General features: G+C 30.4%; 1 protein-coding gene across 2 annotated transcripts in view; it reads left to right on the top strand.

Moving 5' to 3' along the window:
- Ccn (cellular communication network factor protein Ccn) overlaps positions 1 to 23200 on the top strand; it is a 76769-nt gene extending 53569 nt beyond the window's left edge. The window contains exons 2-5 of one of the 2 annotated variants that reach the window (XM_043052083.3): positions 10065 to 10287; positions 16701 to 16928; positions 17911 to 18107; positions 22680 to 23200. In XM_043052083.3, the coding sequence (XP_042908017.1) occupies positions 10065 to 10287; positions 16701 to 16928; positions 17911 to 18107; positions 22680 to 22928 (897 nt within the window). In that variant the 3' untranslated portion in view covers positions 22929 to 23200. The remainder of the gene's footprint in view (positions 1 to 10064; positions 10288 to 16700; positions 16929 to 17910; positions 18108 to 22679) is intronic. The other variant, XM_071183040.2, reaches the window with a different exon arrangement.
- The last annotated feature ends 1001 nt before the right edge of the window (positions 23201 to 24201 follow it).

Genomic DNA, 24201 nt, shown 5'->3' on the forward strand with positions numbered 1-24201 from the left:
ATAAATCAAATTAAATTTAAAATGACGCTTAAAGAATAGAACATTTATGATGATATATGACTTAAATTAGAAGGCAATTTGTATAGTTATAATAGTAATTTGAAATGTAAATAAATTTATTTAATAATACTTGCTGACGTACCAGGATGTTTTATGATCCATTTTCAGCTGTGTGTACTTAGAGATATATTTATCAAGTGATATTTTCTGTGACACTTAAGAGAATTTTTTTTTCGATTTATAAATAGTTCGGCTGTCTGATAGTTAGGTAGTATAATAATTATTATCAAAGCATACATATGTGTAAAGAACAAAATATTATTTCTTTTGTTGCTGTTTCTTGAAATCAAGGTAATTCTTGTTGTAATTGATCAACATTACAGGCATAATATTCCTGCTCTAACTCTATGTAAGCAAGTTTTCTTTTAGCAGCAAGTGTTTTGGAAGATGGGAAAAATGTTGGCATAATTTGAAAGCATGCTTTCAAATTATGCCAACATGCTCGACATACAGCATGCCTGAAGCACTTGAAGCATATTCAAGCGAAAATTTCAGAAATGTCCTATTAAACCATGCAAAATTTATATCGACCAAAATGAGGGTAGGAAGGTAAAAGCTATTTTCCTTTTTCAATACCACTGTAATTAAAAAAAATTATCATTCTTAACCCCCTAGCGATCGACTAATTTTCAAAAAAACGGTCATAAAAGTGTCTATTTTGCCAAATACAAGTATTTGATTAGTGCTGACATCTGGTTTAAAACAAACTAACTATCTACAATTACCTTAAAACTATCCTGGTACTGCCATCTGATGTGTAAAATGAGAAATAAAATGTTTTCCGGGCCAAAAAAAAAGAATTAATTTTATTCTTACTCTCGCGTTACTACTGAGCACTCCAGCCTGGAAATTTCACGGGAGCGAGAAATAGAGGGCGAAACCTTATCCCGCAATTTTCACGGAAGCGAGAGGGAAGGGGTTAATGTGAATATTCCACTCTCATAGAGTAACTTCGTATGTTTATTTTGGTTGCTCTGAACTTTGCACTGATAAAAAATGGCATTATTTCGAAAAGATTCAAGCGAGAGACTGCTGAACTTAATGCTTGACTTAATGCTTGACAATTGTTTAGCGGTACAAAGTGATAAGGCTTATTTTTAACTATTCCCTCTAGCATTCGAGCTTTAATCGCTTACACTTCGAACTAAAACTTGAGGTTAGACTACCACTTCTACCAAAAAAGAAGAAAAAAAACTTAAAGCTAAATTCCAAGTTGGAGTACGGTACCATTTTACAGAATAATAATTGCAAAAATTATTTAGCTCAAAAATATTACGCTTATTGCGCAAATATATTTATATTGACCAAATACAGACTAGATAATTTATTTTAATAATTTACTTTCAATAAGTATGATATCAAACTATAAAGTAATGTTTTCCAAAAATTATGAAACATAGGTCTTACACGGAGAAAAATAGTATGTCAAAACCACCAGAATATGTTAAAATTTACCGCATTTTTGGTTCAGTTGGAGCACCAAAAAAAGAAATTCGGTAACTCTTCCTGTGAGGTTTTCATAATGAATTTAGTACAATTAACCATGAAATATGGTTTTATAACGTATGAGAAAATTAGGTAAAGCTGTGAAATCTAGTTATTTTGTCATGATGCCCTAGAGCATGACTTGAAAACCATTTGTTCGGTTAAATTTACTTTTCAGTTTTCCATTTTTTGCTAAATGTGTGGTAATGCTAACCATAATTTTAAAAACAAGAATTTCCGGAATACCGTTGCCAAATGAATGGAACAATTTTGAAATTAATGGTCTAAATACCGTATATTTTGGTTTGATTAATTAGAATTGTGTTACTGTTTTTTTTTATTATTTTTTTTTATCAGAAATGACTGTAATGTATGGTAATTTTACCAGAATTTTCTTCTTGTGCATTGTATCATTATGTAAAACTATTTTCAAACTATCCATTCACCGTTAATATAGTACAACTGTAAAAAAATAAGAAAAATGAATGAATATATTTTTGAATTGTTCTTTAAACGTTAAAGCCGGTTGTATAGTCATCTGCGAAATTTATACAAATATATATTTATCGTGCACATCTGTAACGAAAAGAGAAATGTTTTGCCATATTTCTCGCGTCGTTAATTGCTTTTTTTTGCGTACCATCAAAACAAGCATATTAATATTTCAAGTGTCACACAAGCGACAAGTCGCATTGAAAAATCGAAGGAATAAATGTTCAAAAAAATGTTTTACAGAAAAAATAAACTGCACAAATAAATTGCAAGTCACGAATCTTCTATTCGAATTGTAAATGAAAAAGGAAAAATCATATTGACAGAGAATTTTTTTTCTTCTTTAGCTAGAGATACTGTCTGCCCTAAAATAAACATATTGCTCAAAAACTTTCTTACCCTTCGAAAGATAGGAAGAAAAAAAAACAGCAAAATCTTCAATCATAGATGTATGTGCTCTGTATGTTTTACTTTAGCAGAGAGATATGGAGGGGAGAAGCGAGAATAAAAACTATATTTTACCTCGTGATAAGAATGTTTCGAATCACCAGAATATCATAGAAATGCAACGGAATGTGAAAAGTTTTGATGAAAAGAGTAAAGTTTTTGATGACCGCTTTATTTCTTTTTTGAAATCATAAGAAATTTAAGCAGTGAGGACAACCTGGGAAAATTTTCATTTTTCTAGCCATGAAAATATTATGCATTGTTGATTTTCTTCAGTTGGTATTTGAGAATTTAAAAATAACTAAAAAATTTTCTTATAGAGTTAAATATATTTATAAAAAAATATATTAGGTTGTTTCTATTCGATGATTTCATTATACTATAAAACAATGCGTTTTTGAGTTCGAAACTCAAGAGTTTCGAGTTATTTATAGCTCCAGATAGCTCTCTGTATGATGATGTTGAAAATAGCAAAAAATAACGATATTAAAAGAAGTTAAATATTTTAAAATTGAAAAGCTTTTAAAATGTAATTTTTTAGTGGGTGAAAGGTACCTCAACGGTGCAAATTAGTATTTCTGTTCTTTTTTTCCAAAAAGAAATTTCTATTTTTATTTCAATAATGCGTCACATCAAAACAATCGATATAAGACCAATTCATTAATCATTTTCGGCTACCAATGTTCAACTAAGGAGCCTTGTAATTTTGTAACACCCATAGAATTTTTCTTTTTACAGACACAATATCGGCTTTTTTCTAAAAATATGAGAAAGTATGGTATCGGGTTTAAGACCTCTTAGTTTTGCTTTCAAAGTAAAACGTCTGTTATTTTTAAATTGCTTTAAAACCAGCGTCATACAGCCAATCCACAAATCCTTTTCAGCTGAAAATCTTTTACTCCATAAGCTTGTAAATTTGCAATACTCATAGTTCATGTTTTTTTTTCCTTTTTATATACATGTTATCCACTTTTTTGTTGAGATATGAGAAAGTATGATATCGGATTTAATGATTCTTAGTTTTGTTTTCGAAACGTAACTTCTGTTATTTTTATATTACTTCAAAATTTTAGTCATACAGCTGATTCATAAAGCATTTTCAGCTAACAAATCTGTTCAATTCCGTAATCTTGTAATTTTTAAACATGAATAACTATTTTTCCTCTTTTGCTAGCATTTTCAATTTTCAGTGTTCAACTCCATAAGCTTGTAATTTTGCAGCACTCATGGCTCATTTTCATTTCTTGTTTACATACATACATTTCTTTTTTACATGCATTTCATTTCTTTTTTACATACATTTTATTGCTTTTTTACATACTTTTTTTTTACATTACATACATCGATTTTTTGTTGAAATATGAGAAAGTATGATATCGGATTTAATAATTCTTAGTTTTGTCTTCAAAACACAACTTCTGTTATTTTTATATTACTTTAAAATCATCGTCATGCAGTCGATCTAAGAAGCATTTTTGGAGACCAATGATCAATTCCATTGCCCTTTAATTTTGAGCTCACCTCTTAACACAATGGAATTCCTTAATTTTACAACAGCAAAGCATAGCTTCCGAATATGCTTCAGAAATAATTCATGGCATTTAAAAGCACTGAGATTATTTAGTAAAATTTTAAAAAAAAATTATTATGTTTTAAGACGTTTGTATTGTTTTCTAATGTTTTTTGAAACATTTAGTGACATTTAGAAAAATTTAAGACATTTGTGATATTCTCTAGTGTCTTTTGGAAAATTTAATGATGTTTAGAAACATTGTATTTAGTCTCAAACATTGTATTGATGTATCTAATGTTTTTTATTGTGTTTAAAAACATATTATCGTATTAAAGTTTGCAGACTAATATCAAAGCAAGAAAAGATAAAAAGAACTATTCAGATGTAACGAAAAATGAGTTAGGTAGGAGGGAGGGGGGAGAACATCAAAATCAGTATTGTTGCCTGGGGAAATTTAGGAGTGTTTCCAACAATTTCTTTTGAACTTTTTGATGTTTCTTGCGGCAATGTTACTCTCTTCTGCTCCTCGTTAAATTTCTAAATAGTTTAGCAACCTCTTGTATGAAATATCAGACAACGAATTTTAATTTGTATAATTTTTTGCTTCCTTATTGACATGATTTTTTTAAAAAGAATATGTAATCATTGCGGAAAATCCTGAATATTGTAATCAAACAAAAAAAGTCTCTAAAATAAATTATTTTGTCTTTGGAAAAGTTTAAGGCAATTTTTCGAAGGCTGTGTCGAAGCTGTATGCTCTTTTGCGAAAAGTGTGCTATTTTCGTAATAGCTGGGAATTTGTAACAGTTACTCATAGCTATTAGGTTAGGTTTCGCCTTTCTTTAGCTAGCGACCCTATAATAATTTTTAAAACGGTGCAAAACATCAACAAGGTAAAAAGTTTCAGTTTTGGCAAAATGAAAGATTATTGTGGCTAAATTTTTTTTTAATTTTTAAAAACTTACTTCAAAGTTTCATTATTTGGGATTATAAGAATTTAAATGAGATCAAAAATAATATTAAGACATTGTTTTCGATAATTTTCATCTAGGCGAAAAAATGCCCAGAAATTGGCAATTTTTTAAAAAAAAGTTTAATAATTTTAAAAATATTTAAGTTATTTGTTCGTTCTAAAGCTTTGCTTCAGGCGTATGGCATATAAACTTAGGCTTTTTATTTTACTTGGTGAAAGAGCTTCTAAAAATCATGTTAATCACAAAGCCAATGCTTGGCGATGTTCTCGCAAAAATAAACCTAAACAAATGTTTATCGGAAGTAAACAGTAACAAGGAAATAAAAAAAGGGATCTTGAAAAGACCAGAAACAATTTTATCTCTCTACATATTTCTCTTATGTGGTACCATGAACATGGGTATTTCTCTATCTATATGCACCAGCACAGTTATTATTCATTTGTTAAGATTGTCGTGAATAAAATTTTAAGAAGTGTTAAAGAATTAGTTATGCGTTAAGTATTTATTTAGAATAGTTTTGTTAGTTTATCTTAAGTAATAATTTAAGTAGAGTCGAATAGCTATACGAAAACCATTATCCTTTTGTTTGCATCTAAGTGCATGTCAAATGGATGCTAAGATCCCTGCGCGAACTCATATCAATATTGTTAACTCTTGAAACGACGACCTGATGAAGGTATGATAAGTATTGTTTCTTGCAGACGATTTTCTTCTACAGCGAAACAAAAGTAAAAATTATTTATTCTACATTAGTTCATGGCATGAGACGCGTCATTTTTTGTGATCCAATCATATCCTATGCTCTTGCAACCTCCTAAAGTTTTCTTTTTTTTTTCAAAAACGAATGCTCTTCTTAGTTATCGAAATTTGTCGCCAAGTCTAAAATTCCAGTATGACTGCAAAACTGTAATTGTTTTTAAAAATAATTCTATGATATATATCGTAAGAGATTGCACGAATTCAACTTCTGACTGACGTGTTTAACTTTTAAAAGATTTTATTTTGTTTTGAAAGCATATTTGTATAATTTGATACTGAAATAAAATGGAACTATAAGCAGTCGTGGATGATTGCTTAAATTCCATACCACAATTGTCTTTTCTTAACTTACAATGGTGTGTAGAATGTTCCTAGAAATAAATTTACTCAGAAGATTTACTCGTATTAAAATTATAAAAAATTGAATATTTTTAAGAACTCTTGTGATATTGTGATTTTATATATAAATATATATATATATATATATATATATATATATATATATATATATATATACACCGAAGAGTCATTACGTTATGACCACCCTGCTAATAACATGTAGGACCACCTTTAGCCCTCAAAACTGCTAGCACCCGCCGTGGCATTGATTCAACAAGGTGCTGATAGGTAGTCTGAGGTATCTGGTACCAAGCGCTCACCAACTGGTCCTGCAATTCCCTCACATTGCTAGGTGGTAGAGTGGCAGCACGAATTTGGTTTTCTAAGTAGGACCACAAATGCTCTATTGGATTAAGGTCAGGTGAATTTGGGGGCCAAGACATGACTTGAAAGTCACTGAAATGTTCGTCGAACCAATCCATGACGATTCAACCCTTATAACATGGTGCATTATCCTGTTGGTAAACACTATCCCCCGCAAGAAAGACTGTTGCCATGAATGGGTGAACCTGGTCTGCAACTATGTTCAAGAGGCTTACGGACGTCAGGGATTGTTCTATGAGGATTATGGGTCCTAATGTGCCCCATGAAAACATTGTTCCTGGGCGAGAAACCATGAAAACCTGGGTGAGCTCATTGTTATCGATGGAGGGTGGTCATAATGTAATGGCTCTTCGGTGTATATATAGACTCTGTAAAGCAGAAAAGAAAGTTAAGCGCAGAAAACGAAATGATAACGAATTTAGATAACGATATAAATCAGAACTGTATGCAGCCTTAGATGACTATTTAAATCCTATTCCGCAATCTTATTTTCTTAACTTCCAAGGGAGTATAATTATACCCTAAGTATTTATTTAGAACAATTTTTTATTCTTATATAAATAAAAGCGTAATAGCAAAGTAATTATTTAGATTTAAGTTAGATTTTTTCTGTAATGGATGTAAAGATTTTAAATTTACGTGGCGTTAAGGAGTATGATAATTATTGCTAACTAGTTATTAGGGATAGCTTACTAATTATTAGGGATAAAGCTTACCCTTTTCGTCCAATTTTAAATTATTACTACAATTCAAAACCTGAAGAACTGTTGTGACAATATTGCAGACATCACTTGAAAGTAGTTAAAATTGAAATCATAGTACTCCGGTACTGAAAAGCCGTGGGTAACAACTAGGTCGTAAAAAATTAGTTGATAAACCTAGTTATGCTAATAATATTTGGTTATCATTTAAGACTAAATATGGTGCTAGGATTAGAGGAGGTGAGTTAAAGAATTTGAATATTTAAGTACAATTTTAAAGTGCATTTGGTTTGGTTACCACTAAACGTATTATGTTGTGTAAAATAACTTTGAAGGGCGACCTCGATGGTCACCGAAGGTATCTAGTAGTGTCTATTAAAATTATTTACGAATGAAAAAATAATATTGGTAAAGTAAAAAAAAAGTGGAATATGTTTCATTCATTGAGCCTTTACTCCTAATACCAAATAAATCTTTTTAAATGTCCTCCAAATGTCACTGCTGACAGATTGTATTTTTTGTTGCATTTTTCTTCCTTCGAACTTTCTTTTATCGCTAAATAACATCAGGAGTAAGTTATCCAAGATTAACTGTGACAATTGCGCTGCTAAAGGGCGTCACAACGAAAGCTTGAAAAAGAAAGAACACAGCTACAAGCAATAAAAAATTCTTTCTAAATGGTACAAAACTTAACTTTTCCAACAGACAGGAAATGTTAAAAAAAAAAGGCTGCCATGTTAGTGCAAAAAAAGTAATACTATCTGAAGATAAAAAAAGGAAGAAAAAATCGAGCAATCTAAAAATGTCGGTCTGTACTCGATCAATGACAGTGAAACATAGCTTAGTGCTTCTGATGGGTAGTAGTTGAGGTCATAAGTTCCGGAAAACTTTCATTATTCTTTTATCCGATGATAAAGATAAAAAAATGACACGGAAGTAATAAGATATTATAAAAAGTATATTACAATATAAAAAAATCTGTTTTTTTTCTAAAAAAATGTAATTAGGTCTGAAAAACATACTTTGATCATTAGTTTTGATCTGGTTCTTGGTAAATTAACCTTAAACCCTTTTGAAGGCCGTGGTAAGTATACTTACCACCACGTTTTACCACTTTTAATTTAGGTTTCCATTTTTCAATAACTTCAGCTTTCTTGAAGTGAGTTTGAATAAAATTCGTAACCATTTGTCACTTTTAAAAAACGTATAAAAGTTATAAAACACATAATTCCTTTTGAAGTTTGTAGCATTTAAGGAATTTATTTTATAAATAAAGAAAAATAAAAGTCAGTAAGCTCCTAATAGGTCATGTTAAATATATTTACCACCAAAAAAATGGCATTTTTTAAACTAAATGAGTTTTTTTTTATATCAATTGCTGTTCTTAAAACAATTTCAATTCCAAAAATACTTTAATTTACCTTTACTAGAAAGGGTCCATTAAAGGGTTAAGTCAGATTTTTTCAAAAAAATTTCGAGATTTAAAGTCTTCTTTACGGTAATACATTAAACTCAAATACACTTGTTAAGCACAATTTAAGGAAAAATAGTAGATATTCGACAGTTATGACTTATGAATTAGTACAATCAAACAATGAACACATTAGTTGATGGAATCAACAATCAATAAAAATCAAATGGTTTGCATAATACCACCAAAATTAACATAATACCACTTATTTATTTTCGGTAACAAGTCAATAGTGTCAAAGTCCCCAAATTGGTTGATAAAATGAAAGAAAAATATTCTTTGAGCTTTAACGATATGGAAGTCGATAACGTGCACATAACTTACAGTTTGTCTACTGTAAGAACTCCTCCCGCCTCTAAGTTTGGCTCCGTCTGCTGCTATGGAAACAAGAATAGTGCATTTCGGGGAGGGTTGCTTCTCTTTACTCTAGGGCTAATACAATAGACCGAAGAGAAAGATTCCCTTTCTCTCGCCGAAACGAGCCAAAACCTGTCCTAGGCAATGACCCCACACCCCTACTTAAAGCTCTTATACCCCTTCACCATAGTCACAGCCACAAGTCCTGACGAATGGATAGGAGAATTCCTACTTCAGAAAAACTATAGGAAAATTGTAGAAAGCTTTCATTCTGCTCTTTAACAGAGCGAATTTGCAGATTATGTAGGTTATGGGCACATTAACGGCTATCGAACTTTAATGATTCATATAGATTTCCTGAATGTTGCATGGTTAATTTAAATCGGATTTTCATCTGTCCATTTACGGTACAAATTTCAAGTGGCATTTTTTTCTTCAAAAGAGTACACTTCAGCTCCGTGGTTTTTTTGCTCAATACATACTCGTTTGACAAAAATTTCAATGATTATTTTGCATAAGCTTGGTTAAATTTCGTTGAGGTAGTCATCACTTTCTTTTTTTAAAGGAGTAAATGATTATGGGCCTGTTGGCATAGGCATAAACCGAAGATCTCTGATCATTGAAACAGACATTTCGAGACCAGAGACTGACTCAGTTTCGGTAGAAATATTGCTCTACAATGAGAATTCACTTTTTTTATCATGTAGGGTCCTCTTTTTAATAACCCTTAACTGTCAAATGACCCCCTGTTTTTCTTTTCGTTCTTAATATTTTAAAGCACACAAGGCTTAAGGTTCAAATCTCAATTGAATCCTGGTGTCCAGTTTATATTTCAAGGAATCTGTACCTCATTAAAAAGACACTTAATATTCGAATAAGTGATTGGAGTTCACACATAATTTTATTAAAATATAAAAACACCAATTGAAGAGGTTTATATATATATATATATATATAAAATTTAAAAGGAAACTGCAGATTGTACAACATTAAAAAATTAAAACTTTTCTGTTTTTAAAAAACTGATTGTTCTAATTTTACAACGGTGAATGAACTAAATTTAAACTATTTTGTGGTTTTAGGTGATGGACGACAGAATGGTGCGCTGTCCAGAAATATGCAGATGTTCAGATATTTATCCACAATGCCAGGATGGAGTTCCAGTTGTGATGGACGGTTGTGGTTGCTGTCCAGTATGTGCACGGCAACAGGGAGATACCTGTAATTCTGTACAGGTTTGTGACGTAACAAGAAAGCTACAGTGCATTTATGCAGATGTATTCTCAACATCTGGTATATGTAGAGGTAAATTTTGAAAAGAAACATTTTAAGCTTATATTGCACACATTATATACTCGCATATGTCAAAGAATATGACAGCCCTTTGAGACTTTATTGAAAACACAAATATCCAAAATCCATATTTGCATTCTATATATTAGGGCATGAGTTGGAATGGATTAAAATTGAATATGTCAAACAAACATTAAGAGGAAGAGGAGGCTATACAACGAAACTGTAAAGCATAAAACTGCAAAATGTAGGAAAGAACGCAGAAGAATCATCCTTATCCAACATCATAACTTCCAGGAGCACTCGGAACTTCACAAATTATTAACCCATAGGGCAAAATACAGTGAGCAAAATAAGAAACAGTCCACCCTGAATAGCTTTTGATCCTATGATCGGACCTTCACGTTATAGGACTCAATATTAAGGGTATAAAATGGAGACATCAAATATGCTAACTAACTAGTGCGGACGATATTTTAAATTATGAAATCAGACACAAAAACGTACTCTGAATAAACATACTTTTTTAGGCAGATTTGGATTTCTGACCTCAAAACATAGGGGGTAGCAGCAATATGAGAAGTATGGGCCTCATAGTTTGGTCAGGAGCGTGATCCAAACTTTGGACCCCTTTAAGTTAATTTTAGTTTTTGCGTTCTTTGCCATAACTCAATATGGCAATTTTTAAGCGAATTGAGAAATTCTTGTACACAACTATAAAATTCGTTTAGAAAAAGATAATTAAAAATAACTTATAACATAAATATAAACTTTAACTTTCAGGCTGAAATTTACTTCGAATAAATATTTATAATTTTCTTTAATTACAGTCGAAAAAATTTTGAATTTTAAGGTATTCACATTTTTGCATTTTTATAAAGAATGTAATTTTACATAGCAAAATACAAAATTTGAACGAAATCGGTCGAATAGCTCCTGAGAAATACAATATTAAAAATACGATTTCGTTAAAATTTAATTTCTCAGTATCTGTTCGAATGATTACGCACAAATTTTGTATTTTGCTAAGTAAAATTATATTCTTTAAAATGATGTAAGAATTTGTATACCTTACAATATAAAATGCTTTTGTCGTTTATTAAATAAAATAATAAATATTAACTAAAAGTTGCACTTTGCTTAGAATTATCTTTGGATAAACGGATTTAATAACTGTGGGAAATTTTTTTTATAATTCGCTTCAAAATTTCTTGAAATATTTTGAAGTACGCAAAACATTAAGGGGTCCAAACTTTAAACCGCTCTCCTGACCAAGCTATGGGGGCCATATTTCCCAGATTGCGAATACCCCCTTACATTTTGAGGGTCAGAAATACAAGTCCGTTGTAAAAATGGTTGTTTAATTCAGAGTGAGCAAGTTTTTTTTGTTTGGTTTCATAACTTAAAATATCGTTTAAACACTAATTTGTTAGCATATTTGAGATTACTTCCTCTAACCAATTGAGATTGAGTCCTGGAACGTGATGATCCGATCATTAGATCAAAGGTTTTATTCAGAGTGGTCTGTTTATTTTTTTTTTTTTGTGCACTGTGCATATTTGTATTCCATATCTTAGGATATGTGTTGGAATAGGTTAAGATTGAAAATGTCAAACAGACCTTAATAGGCGGTGGCCTGCTACGGAACTGGCAAGCACAAACTGCAAAATGTTGGAAAAAACACAGACTAATCATCCTTATTCAGTCCATAACTGTCAGGAGCTCTTGAAGCTCTGCAAATTATTAACACATAAGGCAAAGTACAAAATCACGAATACCAAATCGCCTGCTGGGGTAAAGACAAGTCAAAATACCTTAGAACTAGCGTTTTAGATATAAATTGCAAACAAAATTAAGTCAAGAAACTTTTTTTTACGTTACAAATTTAGAAAAAAAAGATGACTTATGGTTTCTCTTTTAAGAAAACAAAATGATGATTAGCATGCCTCATGATTTTTCCCATATCCTGACTCAAGATCCTCCTTTTTATGTCCTTACACAACCAGTTTATCCCTTTTCTTACGGACACACTGAGTGGTTGTCCTCTGATCACTCTGATTAAACAACGAAGAGACCGAGGGTTCGGGGTATCGGTCCTACCATAAAGTGTTCGAATACACGTGCAAGTCGTTGTGCTATTAAATAAAGGGAGCCCCCCTCTCAGCAAATGATCAAAACTGTGAAGGCACATCTTCGGATCTTCCTCGGCGGTGTTTCCCAGCCGTTGCCTCTAGCCCACCGTGCAGACCTAACGCAATAAACATTCTTATACGTTATTGTTTTTTTTTATATAATTACGCTTTATATCACGTATTCGATATATTTTTTTCTCCATTTTTTGATACTCGACAAGCATCTTCAAAGTAGCCACATTCAAGAAAAATTTTAAAAATTAGTATTAAAAGATTGAGGAAATAAAATATTTTGATTTATTGCTATAAAAACAAAATCTACTGAATTCCTAAAATTGATGTGAAGTTAAAGCCTTTCTTTTTAAATTTTTCCAGATGCCCGCCCGGATGATATAAGAAAATACCTCTATTATGTCACGAATTTGGATACAATGAGCTTTTTTTCCTTGTACCCAACAAGAGCTATATATCCAACTTCCATTTCACACTCCATTTATCCCACATCACACTTTCATTTATATCACAATTATATATTGCCCCCTGTCATGTTTGTTTTACCATGGATTCGGAGAAACTCATTTCTGTTTCCTTTGCCTTCGACGAGAATTCCGTGCATCCGGATATACAGCACTTTTTTTCCCTCCCCTCGACAATCGTATTCTATCATTCTTTCATTTATACCACAATTAATATATAGTATTGTCGACTGACATATTTGTTTTGACATGAATTCAGATTAACCTATCAATATTTTATTTATTTATAAATTTTTTTTCTTCCTTTGACAAACACGAAACATTCTGCATACGGTTATACCCCGCTTATTTCTTGGCCCATAAGTACATAAATATATCATGGATCAGATAAATCACGCTATTTCCTTATCCTGGGACTGTAAGTCATATTGGGCTTCCGAATATAGCTCCACCAAAGAGAGCTTTATATAGCTCAGCCACTTTTCTAGTCTCCTGACAAATTACGTTATAAAATGAACTATTGTTTAATAATTCATAATTTGATAATCCAATTACTTATGGCTGAGTAAGATATTTTTCTAGCAATATTGTACTTATATTATTCCATTTCGTTTCCAAAATTTTTATTAATTATTATTTTTACCAAAAAAATGATACTCAATTCTTTTTCTTTTTCATAACACTTCACATGGCCTTATTTAAAAAAAAATATTTTTTCCAAAATAATCTAGCAATAAAAGAGGGGGGAATTAATTAATTTTTAGTGACTCAGCATTCATCACGTCGATATTGCAGTCATACGCTATTTATAAAGTAATGTCTCCTGCCAAGTTAACGAGAGCTATCAAGAAAATTAGATTTCTAATAAACACGTTGAGTTATTTTCTAGCCCAAAGGAAATATTTTATTTTTAGCTGTTATCCTGTTTCCTTAATTAACAGTGCATCAAAATTCCTTTCCACTTGCAAATCCAATTGCTAAGACAAATTAGATGACTAAGCGGTAAATTAAAAGGACCTGGCGAAATACCGATTTTCGCCAAGTTACTTTAAGAGCCAATTCAAAGGAAGAAGGGATGACTTAACTAGGGGAAGCATTTTGCTCCGTTCTGCGAAGGCATCACCATTAGGGATTTGCTTGAATGAACTTGATGACGCCAAACTTTATCAAATATCGGAAAATTTCTGCCCAATAACAGCCAAAGTCTTAGAGGGAAATGTTAAATTTCTCTTTTAGCTTTGTAAGGTCTTTTCATCCATAAAATTCTTTATTGGAAAATTTCCATCGCTATGTTTATTAGGATCAAATTAAATGGAATCTTTGAATGAACTACATTCACCTGTTTCGAAGATATACGTTCGTAAATTGGGTAATAACTGTAATCGATAGTTCAAATGTGTTTCAAATTATATAACCATTTTAGTTAAATTTTATTAATGCAAATGAAATCGGTTGTAACTAATGGATGTGATGCTTAATTGTCGAACATTTAAAATAGTTTATTAGATGAACAATTAGTAAACATAGAAAATATTGTAATTATTAGTTGAACATTGAAAATACTTTGGCATAATAATTTAAGCACATTAAAAAAATTAACCTCTCACTATATGTATAATAGTAAAACGGTATTTAACATGGTAGGTCATTTTCAATAACAATTAATAACAATTAAAGGAAATATTTTAAGAATAATTGACTTTTAAGGTACGTCAAGTTATCTGTTATATTTATTAAGTTCATATTTATTTCTCTTTTCGTTTACTTATATTTCGCAAATATACTCTTTAATGGAGAAAAAATACGAAACATTAATTTCGAGCTATTAGGGGGCTTTTTCTCTCTTATAGCTTTTATTTCTCTTTGCTACATGCAGGCAAGACGAAGAGAGCAAGTTGATGCCGACAGAACCAGAGCGTTTTTATGTCAAAAATAGCGTACCCATTACACAAAATACAGTATCGTTTAATATTATGTCAAAAACAGGTAATGGTTTGAGAGAAATGATTGGAAACCGAAAAAAGGATTTTTCCTCAATATTAATCTACATGTATCTGAAATTGCCTTATTTACTAGGTAACTAATGAATATTTTTAATTTTTGTTCATTGAGAATTGTTCATTGCGATGTTTTCTAATGAAATCTTTTACCAAATTTTAAACTTTATAGCTGTTAGTAGTTTTAAAATTCGTCAAAGTTTAAAGTTTTTCTAAGTGGATGTTCTAAAAATGCTTGCAAAATTAAAATATAAAATTTGGGAACTATAAGTTCAACCTCACAGATTTTCATTGGTGCTCCACGGAGCCCTGGAAATCTGTGGAAACGTATCAGGGATTCCGAGATTTATGAGTTTTTTTTTAAACAGGTTATGAATTTTGAAACTTGCAATTAAATCTATATCCAATTATTAAAATAATCTTGAATTTATTATATATTTCCGTTATTTTTATGAAAATTCAAAGCAATGTATTTTTTAATAACAATGTAATGAATTAATAGTGTAATGAATGTAACGAATTAATAGTATATGCATTTATGAAAAATTGCATCAGTATTACACATCGAATAAAAATAAACAAATTCAAATTTGAAGAAATATGTCTTTTTTTAACGATTTACTATTCTCAAAGTTTATATTTGTCATTTTTTGGTTTTTATTTTAACGAAAACCATATTTTAGTTAATTTATTTTCAGTTTCTACATACTGCACTATGATCTCATGAGTTTTTTCACGGAGATCTGATGAAGAACTAGATTAGATGTCGCACCAGAACTGCAAATTCAACTCTCCGAGATAGAACACAATTTTAAGATTAATATTGATAAAGCGATGTAAAATTCATTCTTCATTCAAACTAATTAATAAAATTTAGATCGTTGCCGATTTTTAAAATTATTAATCGTTTTTCGTTTATAGTCTGCTCACAATTGCTAATGAAGTGTATTTGTTACGGTTAAAGTGATAAATCCGGTTATTATTAATACTAACCGGTCAATAATAATAATAACCGCTTCTTTCGGTCAAAGTGAGAAATATCGCAAATTATTCACTTTAACCGGTTATTATTAATAATAACCAATGAAGTTTGGCCAATGAGATTAAATGCCTTACATAACACTAGAACATGGGTGTGCCTCTTTGAACATGTGTCACGGTTAAAGTGATAAATCCGATTACTATTAATACTTACTTGTGAAAATTAATAATAACCGCTTCTTTTGGTCAAAGTTAGAAATATCGCACGTTATTCACTTTAACCGGTTGTTATTAATAAAAACCAGTGAAGTTTGGAAAATGTGATTAAACGGATTAACCGGTCAAGATTAATTATAACTGCTTCTTTTGGTCAAAGTGAGAAATAAAAACGCGAAAGAATGACATTGACCAAACTTCATCGGTTTTTATTAATAATAACCGGTTTATGTGATATATTTGCTGAAATTATTCAGCTTAACAGGCTTATTTGGTAATTATTAATATTGACCGGTTAGTATAAATACTAAGTGTCTATTCATATTGATAGTAGCATATTCATCACGTCTCGGAGTTCCGCCAAAAGTTGATCGTTTAGGGTTCCACAGTCGAAAATAATTAGATACCACTGTCTTAAACTATCATCTAATAATGTAAAGGAATTGCATTCATCAATATTTATAAGTAAGATATCTTGTCATTTATCGATTTCTAGGCATTGATTAAGATAGTGCGCATAGTTTTTATTATTAATATGACATGCATTACTTGATGTATTGAATTCAAAATACTGTTTTCATACTAAAAGGTGCATTGATTAAAATTTGCCTTTGTCCAAATAGTAAGAAGAGGACAAGGCTGTCATGTTGGACAGACAACTTACAGAGATGGTGAAACATTTAAACTGGACTGTCGTACACAGTGCACATGTCAGAATGGGACTTATGGGTGTGTGTCTTTGTGTCCTCATGAAAATGTTCGACCATCATCAAAGTGTCATCATCCACAACTGGTTAAAATGCATGGATCCTGCTGTCGAGAATGGCTTTGTGATTCAACCTTGATTGAAGGTAAAATTTCAAAAAAAAAGTTCGTTTTTACGCCGAGGTTGCAACTCTTTCTGCAATTCAATATCTGGTAGTTTTAGTCATATAACTTTCATATTCTTTATAAAAGTGAATTGTTTATTGTTATATGCTACCCAAAAATAATTGAGTCTGATAGCTTAATTTGCACTCTATTAAGTTCGAAGTTGGAAAAAGTTATTGCAAATGATAACAAGCGATTCCCAAAATATACTTAGTATAGCTCCAAGATGCCGTGGAAGGAATGCATAGATACAGAGAGTTAGGACTTGTTTGTGATTTGTAAAAACTCGGATATTCCTAAACCTATATTGAATACCCAGTTTAAACATCACTCCCGTTAAGATACAGGATTGGTCGATCCAGAAAGCCACAGACTATTGCAGAAAATCAATTAAATTGACTGAACTATTTATGGTGAACTATGTTAACTAGAACGTATGGAACTCGGAGAAGGTGCTCTTTAGAAAATTGTTTATAGAGTGCTGAAAAAGAGTTTTTAGACCCGTTTATCATGTTTCACAATATTTCATGATGATAGCTTGTGATATTGACTTATTTGGGCAGCATATACTATAAACTCAAGTCACAGTTCTCCAAAAAAGATATAGTGTTTTCAATTCTGGCCAAAGATCAAGAAATAGTCAGCTCCAGGCCACATTCTAATTTAGGCCACTCTCTAATACCTACTTTGTTTTCTTGAAAACGTTTCATCCTCAGACTCGATTTAAACATACAAAATAAACTACTGAACAAAACATACTATTTAAAAAAAATTTGAAAAGTTTTTAACATATGAGAATTCCCAGAAAATATTTTTATGCATTTTTCAGTAAACACAAATAAAATACAGCTTCTATAAAATTGATCCCACTTTAGTGCTCCAAAAGTAAAAAGTGGAGAATATTTCTTTGTTCTAAACGTTGCTTATGTCCACTTCTAAAATTATTTCTTACTCTTTTTTTAGATAGGAAGAAACACTGTCAACCTTACACAAGTGAATGGACCTCATGTTCTACAACATGCGGTACGGGTATATCATCACGCATATCAAACGACAACCCCGAGTGTAAGTTAAAAAATGAAACAAGGCTTTGTTTACTGAGACCCTGTCCAACAAAAGAGGACATTCCACAATTCACTTCTCATGGACATCATGTAAGAGTACGTTCGATTCATTTGTTCACTTTCTTATTCCAGAACCAACCCAGATCCTGCCAGTAGTCAACCCAGATCCTACCACCCATTAGAGCAAAGGAACTCAATATTTTATTGTGGACGTTAGTGTACTTAATCCATGAATCCGTTTGAATAAATATAAACACTATACGAAATGTACATGTACTGTACAGCTGTGTTAAACACACTTACTGCATGAAGTTCGAAATATTTTAATGACAGTAAAGGTACCAAATTAGGTGGTAAAGGAAGCAGATGACTACCCTTGTTCTAAACAACTTGTACAATGAAGAATTTAAAATTTTAATTCATACGAAAAGAAAATATTTTAACTGGAGTCACGGTGGCTCAGACAGTAGAGCACTTGCCTCCCAATGAGTTGACTCAAGTACAAATCTCAGTGATTGTTTATCGATACGATACGAATACGCACTGACCACAGTGCAGACGTAAAATATCTTCAGTAGTAGACCAATCATGGGCTAAATTCCCCTAGCCGTCGGACAACCTATGATTGTTTTTAGTTGGTTTCTACTTCAATGCAATGCAAATGTACATTAGTAATGGGCAACGCATGTGCATAATGAACATTAATATACAAATATTAATTAACATTTGGGCAACGCAAATTCACAGTTCTTAGATATTTTCGCACCACTTATTTTAAATCTGCAATCAGTTTCTCTTTCTGAAACTACTATTTCTTAAATGACATTTTTAGTCTAATTTTTGATGAAATGTACAAACTTAAATACCTTAGACATAACAGGGTATCGCATAAATGTTAGGACAGACTTCTAGGGGAGTAAGGGAACATCATCAGGATTAAAATTGCATAGGAACCCATTCCCGGAAATTCCTTCGTATGCGGCTAGGCGAGCTTTCCTGTTATGACCTGTTTAGAAGCACTCGTAGAAGCAGTTTATAATAGGGGATGTACGTCTAGCTGCGTATGACATTTTCGGGCATGGGTTCCAATGCTTATAAGGTAGGTACTTTATTTACGTCTCACTAGAGATGCATAATGGGCTATTGGCGAAGGTCTGAGAAGCATCCCTGAGGATGATCCAAAGACATGCCATTTCAATTTTGATCCTCTGCAGAGGGGATGGCTCCCCTGCTTTGATAGCCCGACGACCTGCTCGTGAAGTCGAGAACTTCATGGTAGAACGGTTTAACTAGAACCGATACCGTGCACCCTCGGTCCCTACATAGGCTGATCAAAGTGGTCACCCACCCGCTTACTGACGGCAACCAGTGATGCTTAACTTCGGTGTTCTACAGAGAGCCGTGTCTTTACGATCAGTCCACTTCGCGACTAATGCATATAAGGAAATATCTTCTCTAGCATCTAGGGCCGCTTCCCTATTATAAATTGTTTCTTCGTATGCTTTTAAACAGGCCATAATACGAAAGTGCTCATGGCCGCATATGATGACATTTCCAGTATGGGTTCCTATGCAATTTTAAACCTGATGATGTGTTTTATCTCTCCTAGAAGTTTTTCGCAACATTTACGTTGCCCCATATATAACATTTTTAAACTTGTACATTTCGACAAAAAATAGACTTAAGATTTCATTTAAAAATATCTGTAGCTATAGGAACAAAACAAATTTCGGATTTCAAATTCCCACACCCGAAATATGCAAGATCAAGTATTTGCACAAATGCAACAAAATATCTGTTCTCCAATGTTATCATGCCTCATTAATATCGTTCACATTTATTTCATTTCAATGATAAAAAAATCTCATATGACGTATAATTTATATTATTTTATTGAATATTACCTTCCCATCTATTTTTCTTTCTTGCTAATGATTCAAACAAGCTATAAAATGCAAAGTAATTGCTTAATGTCAAATCATAATCCTATTTACAAGCTTTAATATTTATTTGAAACAATCTACATAAAAGATATTAAAATTTCAATGAATTTTCTCATTAAAATGTTAATGCAAGTTCATTGAAATTAATTCCGAAATTCTAAGAAGGTAGCTAGTTAGTAATTTATTGTTCCATTAGCATTTACAATCATTAACCGTACTTAATTCAATGTTCAAAATGTAATGGTTCAACTTCTTTTGTATTTAAACTCGATAACCAGAAAATAACTTTTGAAACAGTTTTCACAGTTTTAAGAATCAATTTAAAGTTTTCTAAAGAACTTCCTGTAATAAAAGTCCACAATGAGCATTTAATGCGCTGCTTGGTTCGTAAAATCTTTTTTTTTCTTCCGTCAAATGGGAACATTTAGTGTAGCGTTTCTATTTTTAAAACTGTTATTAAATTTTTCACTCCGAAGGAACTGATACAACACAGAGAGAATCACTAAAAAAAGTTATGAACATCAACTAAAATGAACTCCTTTTCATTATATTCGATAAATATTCCCATGTCGTAAATATTTAAGAGGGTTATTACGATCTTTTGAAAACTTTTAAGCTTTTAGGGATACTCATTTAACACCGGTAATTTTTGTTTTTATAATATATATTTTAATCTGCTAGTTTTCGTTATTAAGTAATATAATTTTTTTATTTGAAATTAATATGTGCTACCTTTATTGATCTTCATTTTATTTTTTAAACTCTTATTTTATGATCTGAATATATCTGATATAATTTTTTAGAAAGTAAAAATGTTGCTGTTTTTTTTGTTTGTTTTTTTGATTTTTCATAATAATAGTTATTTCTTAATGATTAACCAAATTATTTTATTCAGATGGAAAATTACATCTATTATACTCTTTCTTAATATTAAATTTAAAGCGTTAATTTCAAATTTATTTTATGATTTCGTAATATTATCTTATATATTATTGATATTATATTTGAAATATTTATAATATATAATTTACATTATATTTTAAGGCCTTTTAAAATGATAATTCTGCACTTAATTTTAAGCTTCTGAATTTTATTTAGATGGCTGTTCCATTGAGTGTACTAAAATAAAAAATAACTCCTAAGACTCAGTATTTAAAGAAAACGTACTGATGAATAATTAATTTGATAACTTAAAGTAGTAAATCACACAAAATATGAAATTAAAAAATTAAAATTTCGTACGTTTGAAAACATAATGTTTATGTTATACATACATTATATTATCGCGTTACATTCCTTATATGTTTTTCTATAAAGCAAATAGCATTTTGTTATCATTAAAATAAACAAAATAAAATAAATTTTACTTAAACATTAAGTTAATCTTACATTCTGGATAAATTATTCAAAAATCATGCAAGATCTAATTCTTTTCTTAAAAATTTAAAAAAAATAATAACATAAATTTAAATTGTTTTTCTATTTTAATTATGTAATTCTAAAAAAACTGTAAATAGATAAATTAAGTAATCTATATATATATATATATATATATATATATATATATATATATATATATATATATATATATATATATATATATATATATATATATATATATATATATATATATATATATATATATATATATATATATATATATATATATATATATATATATATATATATATATATATATATATATATATATATATATATATATATATATATATATATATATATATATATATATATAATATATATATATAAATATATATATAATATATATATATATATATATATATATATATATATATATATATATAATATATATATATATAAATATATATATAATATATATATATATATATATATATATATATATATATATATATATATATATATATATATATATATATATATATATATATATATATATATACTCACATTTAAGAATGATCCGTTAAATTTGTAAGATTTTCAATAGAATTACAATAATTTCAATACCATATTTTAAAAATTTTCACACACATAAAATTATGACATATCACACATATAAACACATATAGCATAACATACATATGATATACAATGTATTACATGTATACATATATAAAATAATGGTAACAATATATCTAATCTGAATAAGAGCTTGGGACAAAATATATATATATATATACCATAATTTTTCTGAGAGTTACACTTTTTATATGATATTATTCCTCAGTATTACTTACAGATAGGTTCCGACTAATTGACAAAATCAAATACTGTGAAAAATCCGGATCAAGTTACGAGCACTCAAGATGATTTGTAATAAAATCCAATTTTACTGATGCATGTTATGGAATAAAAAACCTGATATACCATAATTTTTACTGTAATATTTATTTAATTAGGGTGATATACGGGTTTTATTGCAATTATTACTGTAAAAATTGTGATATAACATTTTACGGTAAAAATGGATTTTACGGATAGCGTAATCGAAGTGCCGGTTTTTCATACCGTAGTTTGATCCGGAATTTTTACAGCGCAGAACTTTATTTTTTTCTCTACATAAAAATACTGGAGTGTTTCAACAAAAACACTCTACTGAAAAAATTGAACACGTGGCTTATTTCTCGTTACATTTTTTTCTTAAAAAAGCCCCCTCAATATCTATTAAAACGTTTAATTACCGTATTACAAAACAATTTTAAAGATATCTTTCTTTTCTTTCTAGAAGAACCATTTATGCAGAGCAACAATACGCAGCACCACTCCCATTCGATTAACCGATGAAGGAAATTGCACTAGTGTTGAGCTCTTTCAACCTAAATACTGTGGCTACTGCACGACGCACCACTGTTGCTTTCCCAAAGTAACGACGAGCAAAAGAATTCAGTTTCGTTGCATTGACGAGGAAGGGACTAACATCATGCAAAAGGATGTTCTATGGATAATTAAATGTAATTGCACAGAAACTTGCTAGTTCAGGCTTCTAGAAAAATATGTTATCTAATACTACCGTCCATTTGACTTTATTAATTTAAACAACAAGCTTTTACACTCTAAATAGAAATAACTGAATATTTTGAGAAGATATGATATGAAAACTGCCTGTACAGAGAAAAAACAAGATATTCCATTGGGAAAAGTGACCCATATAGCTCTTCGACTTTCTTACAACAACCAGTGACTTCAACCTTGAAGTTTCGTAACTTCCTACGATGCTGAAGACCACAATGAATTATAAAAAAGAAATTTAAACGATTAAAATATAAGGAGAAATGTACGACCAAAATTTTTATTGAGAAGCAGTCTTGGCACTAACTATTTGTTTTTAAACCTTTATGACACACCAGGTAATTGCACAATACTCTCATAAGGTACTTGTGATATTAGAGTTTAAAGCTGCTCTTTGCTAACAATGAAGCTTTTTTTCCTTAATAGACTTGCTATTAACAACTTGCTATCTGGTGTTTTAAAAGACCTTTAAATTCCTACAAGATCTAGTGAAGAACAATTAATTGTTTTAACTTTCTGCGAAGTTCTACGTAACAGCACAATGCTCTCAAAGGTTCTTGTGATATTAAAGTTTAAATGTACTGTTTCGTATCATTAAAACTCTTTGCCTTGGCACTATCAGATTTCTATATTGAAAGGTCTTTGATTTCTAACAAGATCTTTTGAAGAACTAAACTTATAACAGGTCGTTAATCTCATTAAAGATAGTATTTGTGTAACAGGATGATGAAAGAAGTATTCTTGTAACAGCAGCGGAAATCAAAGCAAGAAACTTTGGATTGGTTGTCAGATACTCTTTGGCTGGAAAATGTTATGCAACAAAAATAGCAATGTATTTAGTTTTTCAACTCAGAATTTCTAATTAATGATTGAAAACACAAAGCAACAAAACCAGTGTATATCTCATCACTGATGCGAGTTTAATGTATCGCAATGCAATAGTTTATAATAGGAGTAAAGCAAGGTGGTGTACCTTCATTAATTACTACGAATGCTACATATTTAATGCATGAAGGTCGTGTTTGAATAGTGGATCAACCCCATTTATATATTTAAAAAGATATGAGGTTAGTTATATTTATATAAGTCATCCTCATATATTTTAAAACTATTACACCTCCTGATTCTTCTGCAAAATGAAGAACTCTAGAAATCAGATTATAGTATGTATTTGTAAATAGAATATGCGTCTCAAAATTAAGTGATTTTCTCACTCTCAACACTTTTAGCCTCTGCGT

This window comes from Parasteatoda tepidariorum, chromosome 7 (genome assembly GCF_982258835.1).
Source record: "Parasteatoda tepidariorum strain Cologne lab strain chromosome 7, Ptep-v5.0, whole genome shotgun sequence".
NCBI lineage: Eukaryota > Metazoa > Arthropoda > Arachnida > Araneae > Theridiidae > Parasteatoda > Parasteatoda tepidariorum.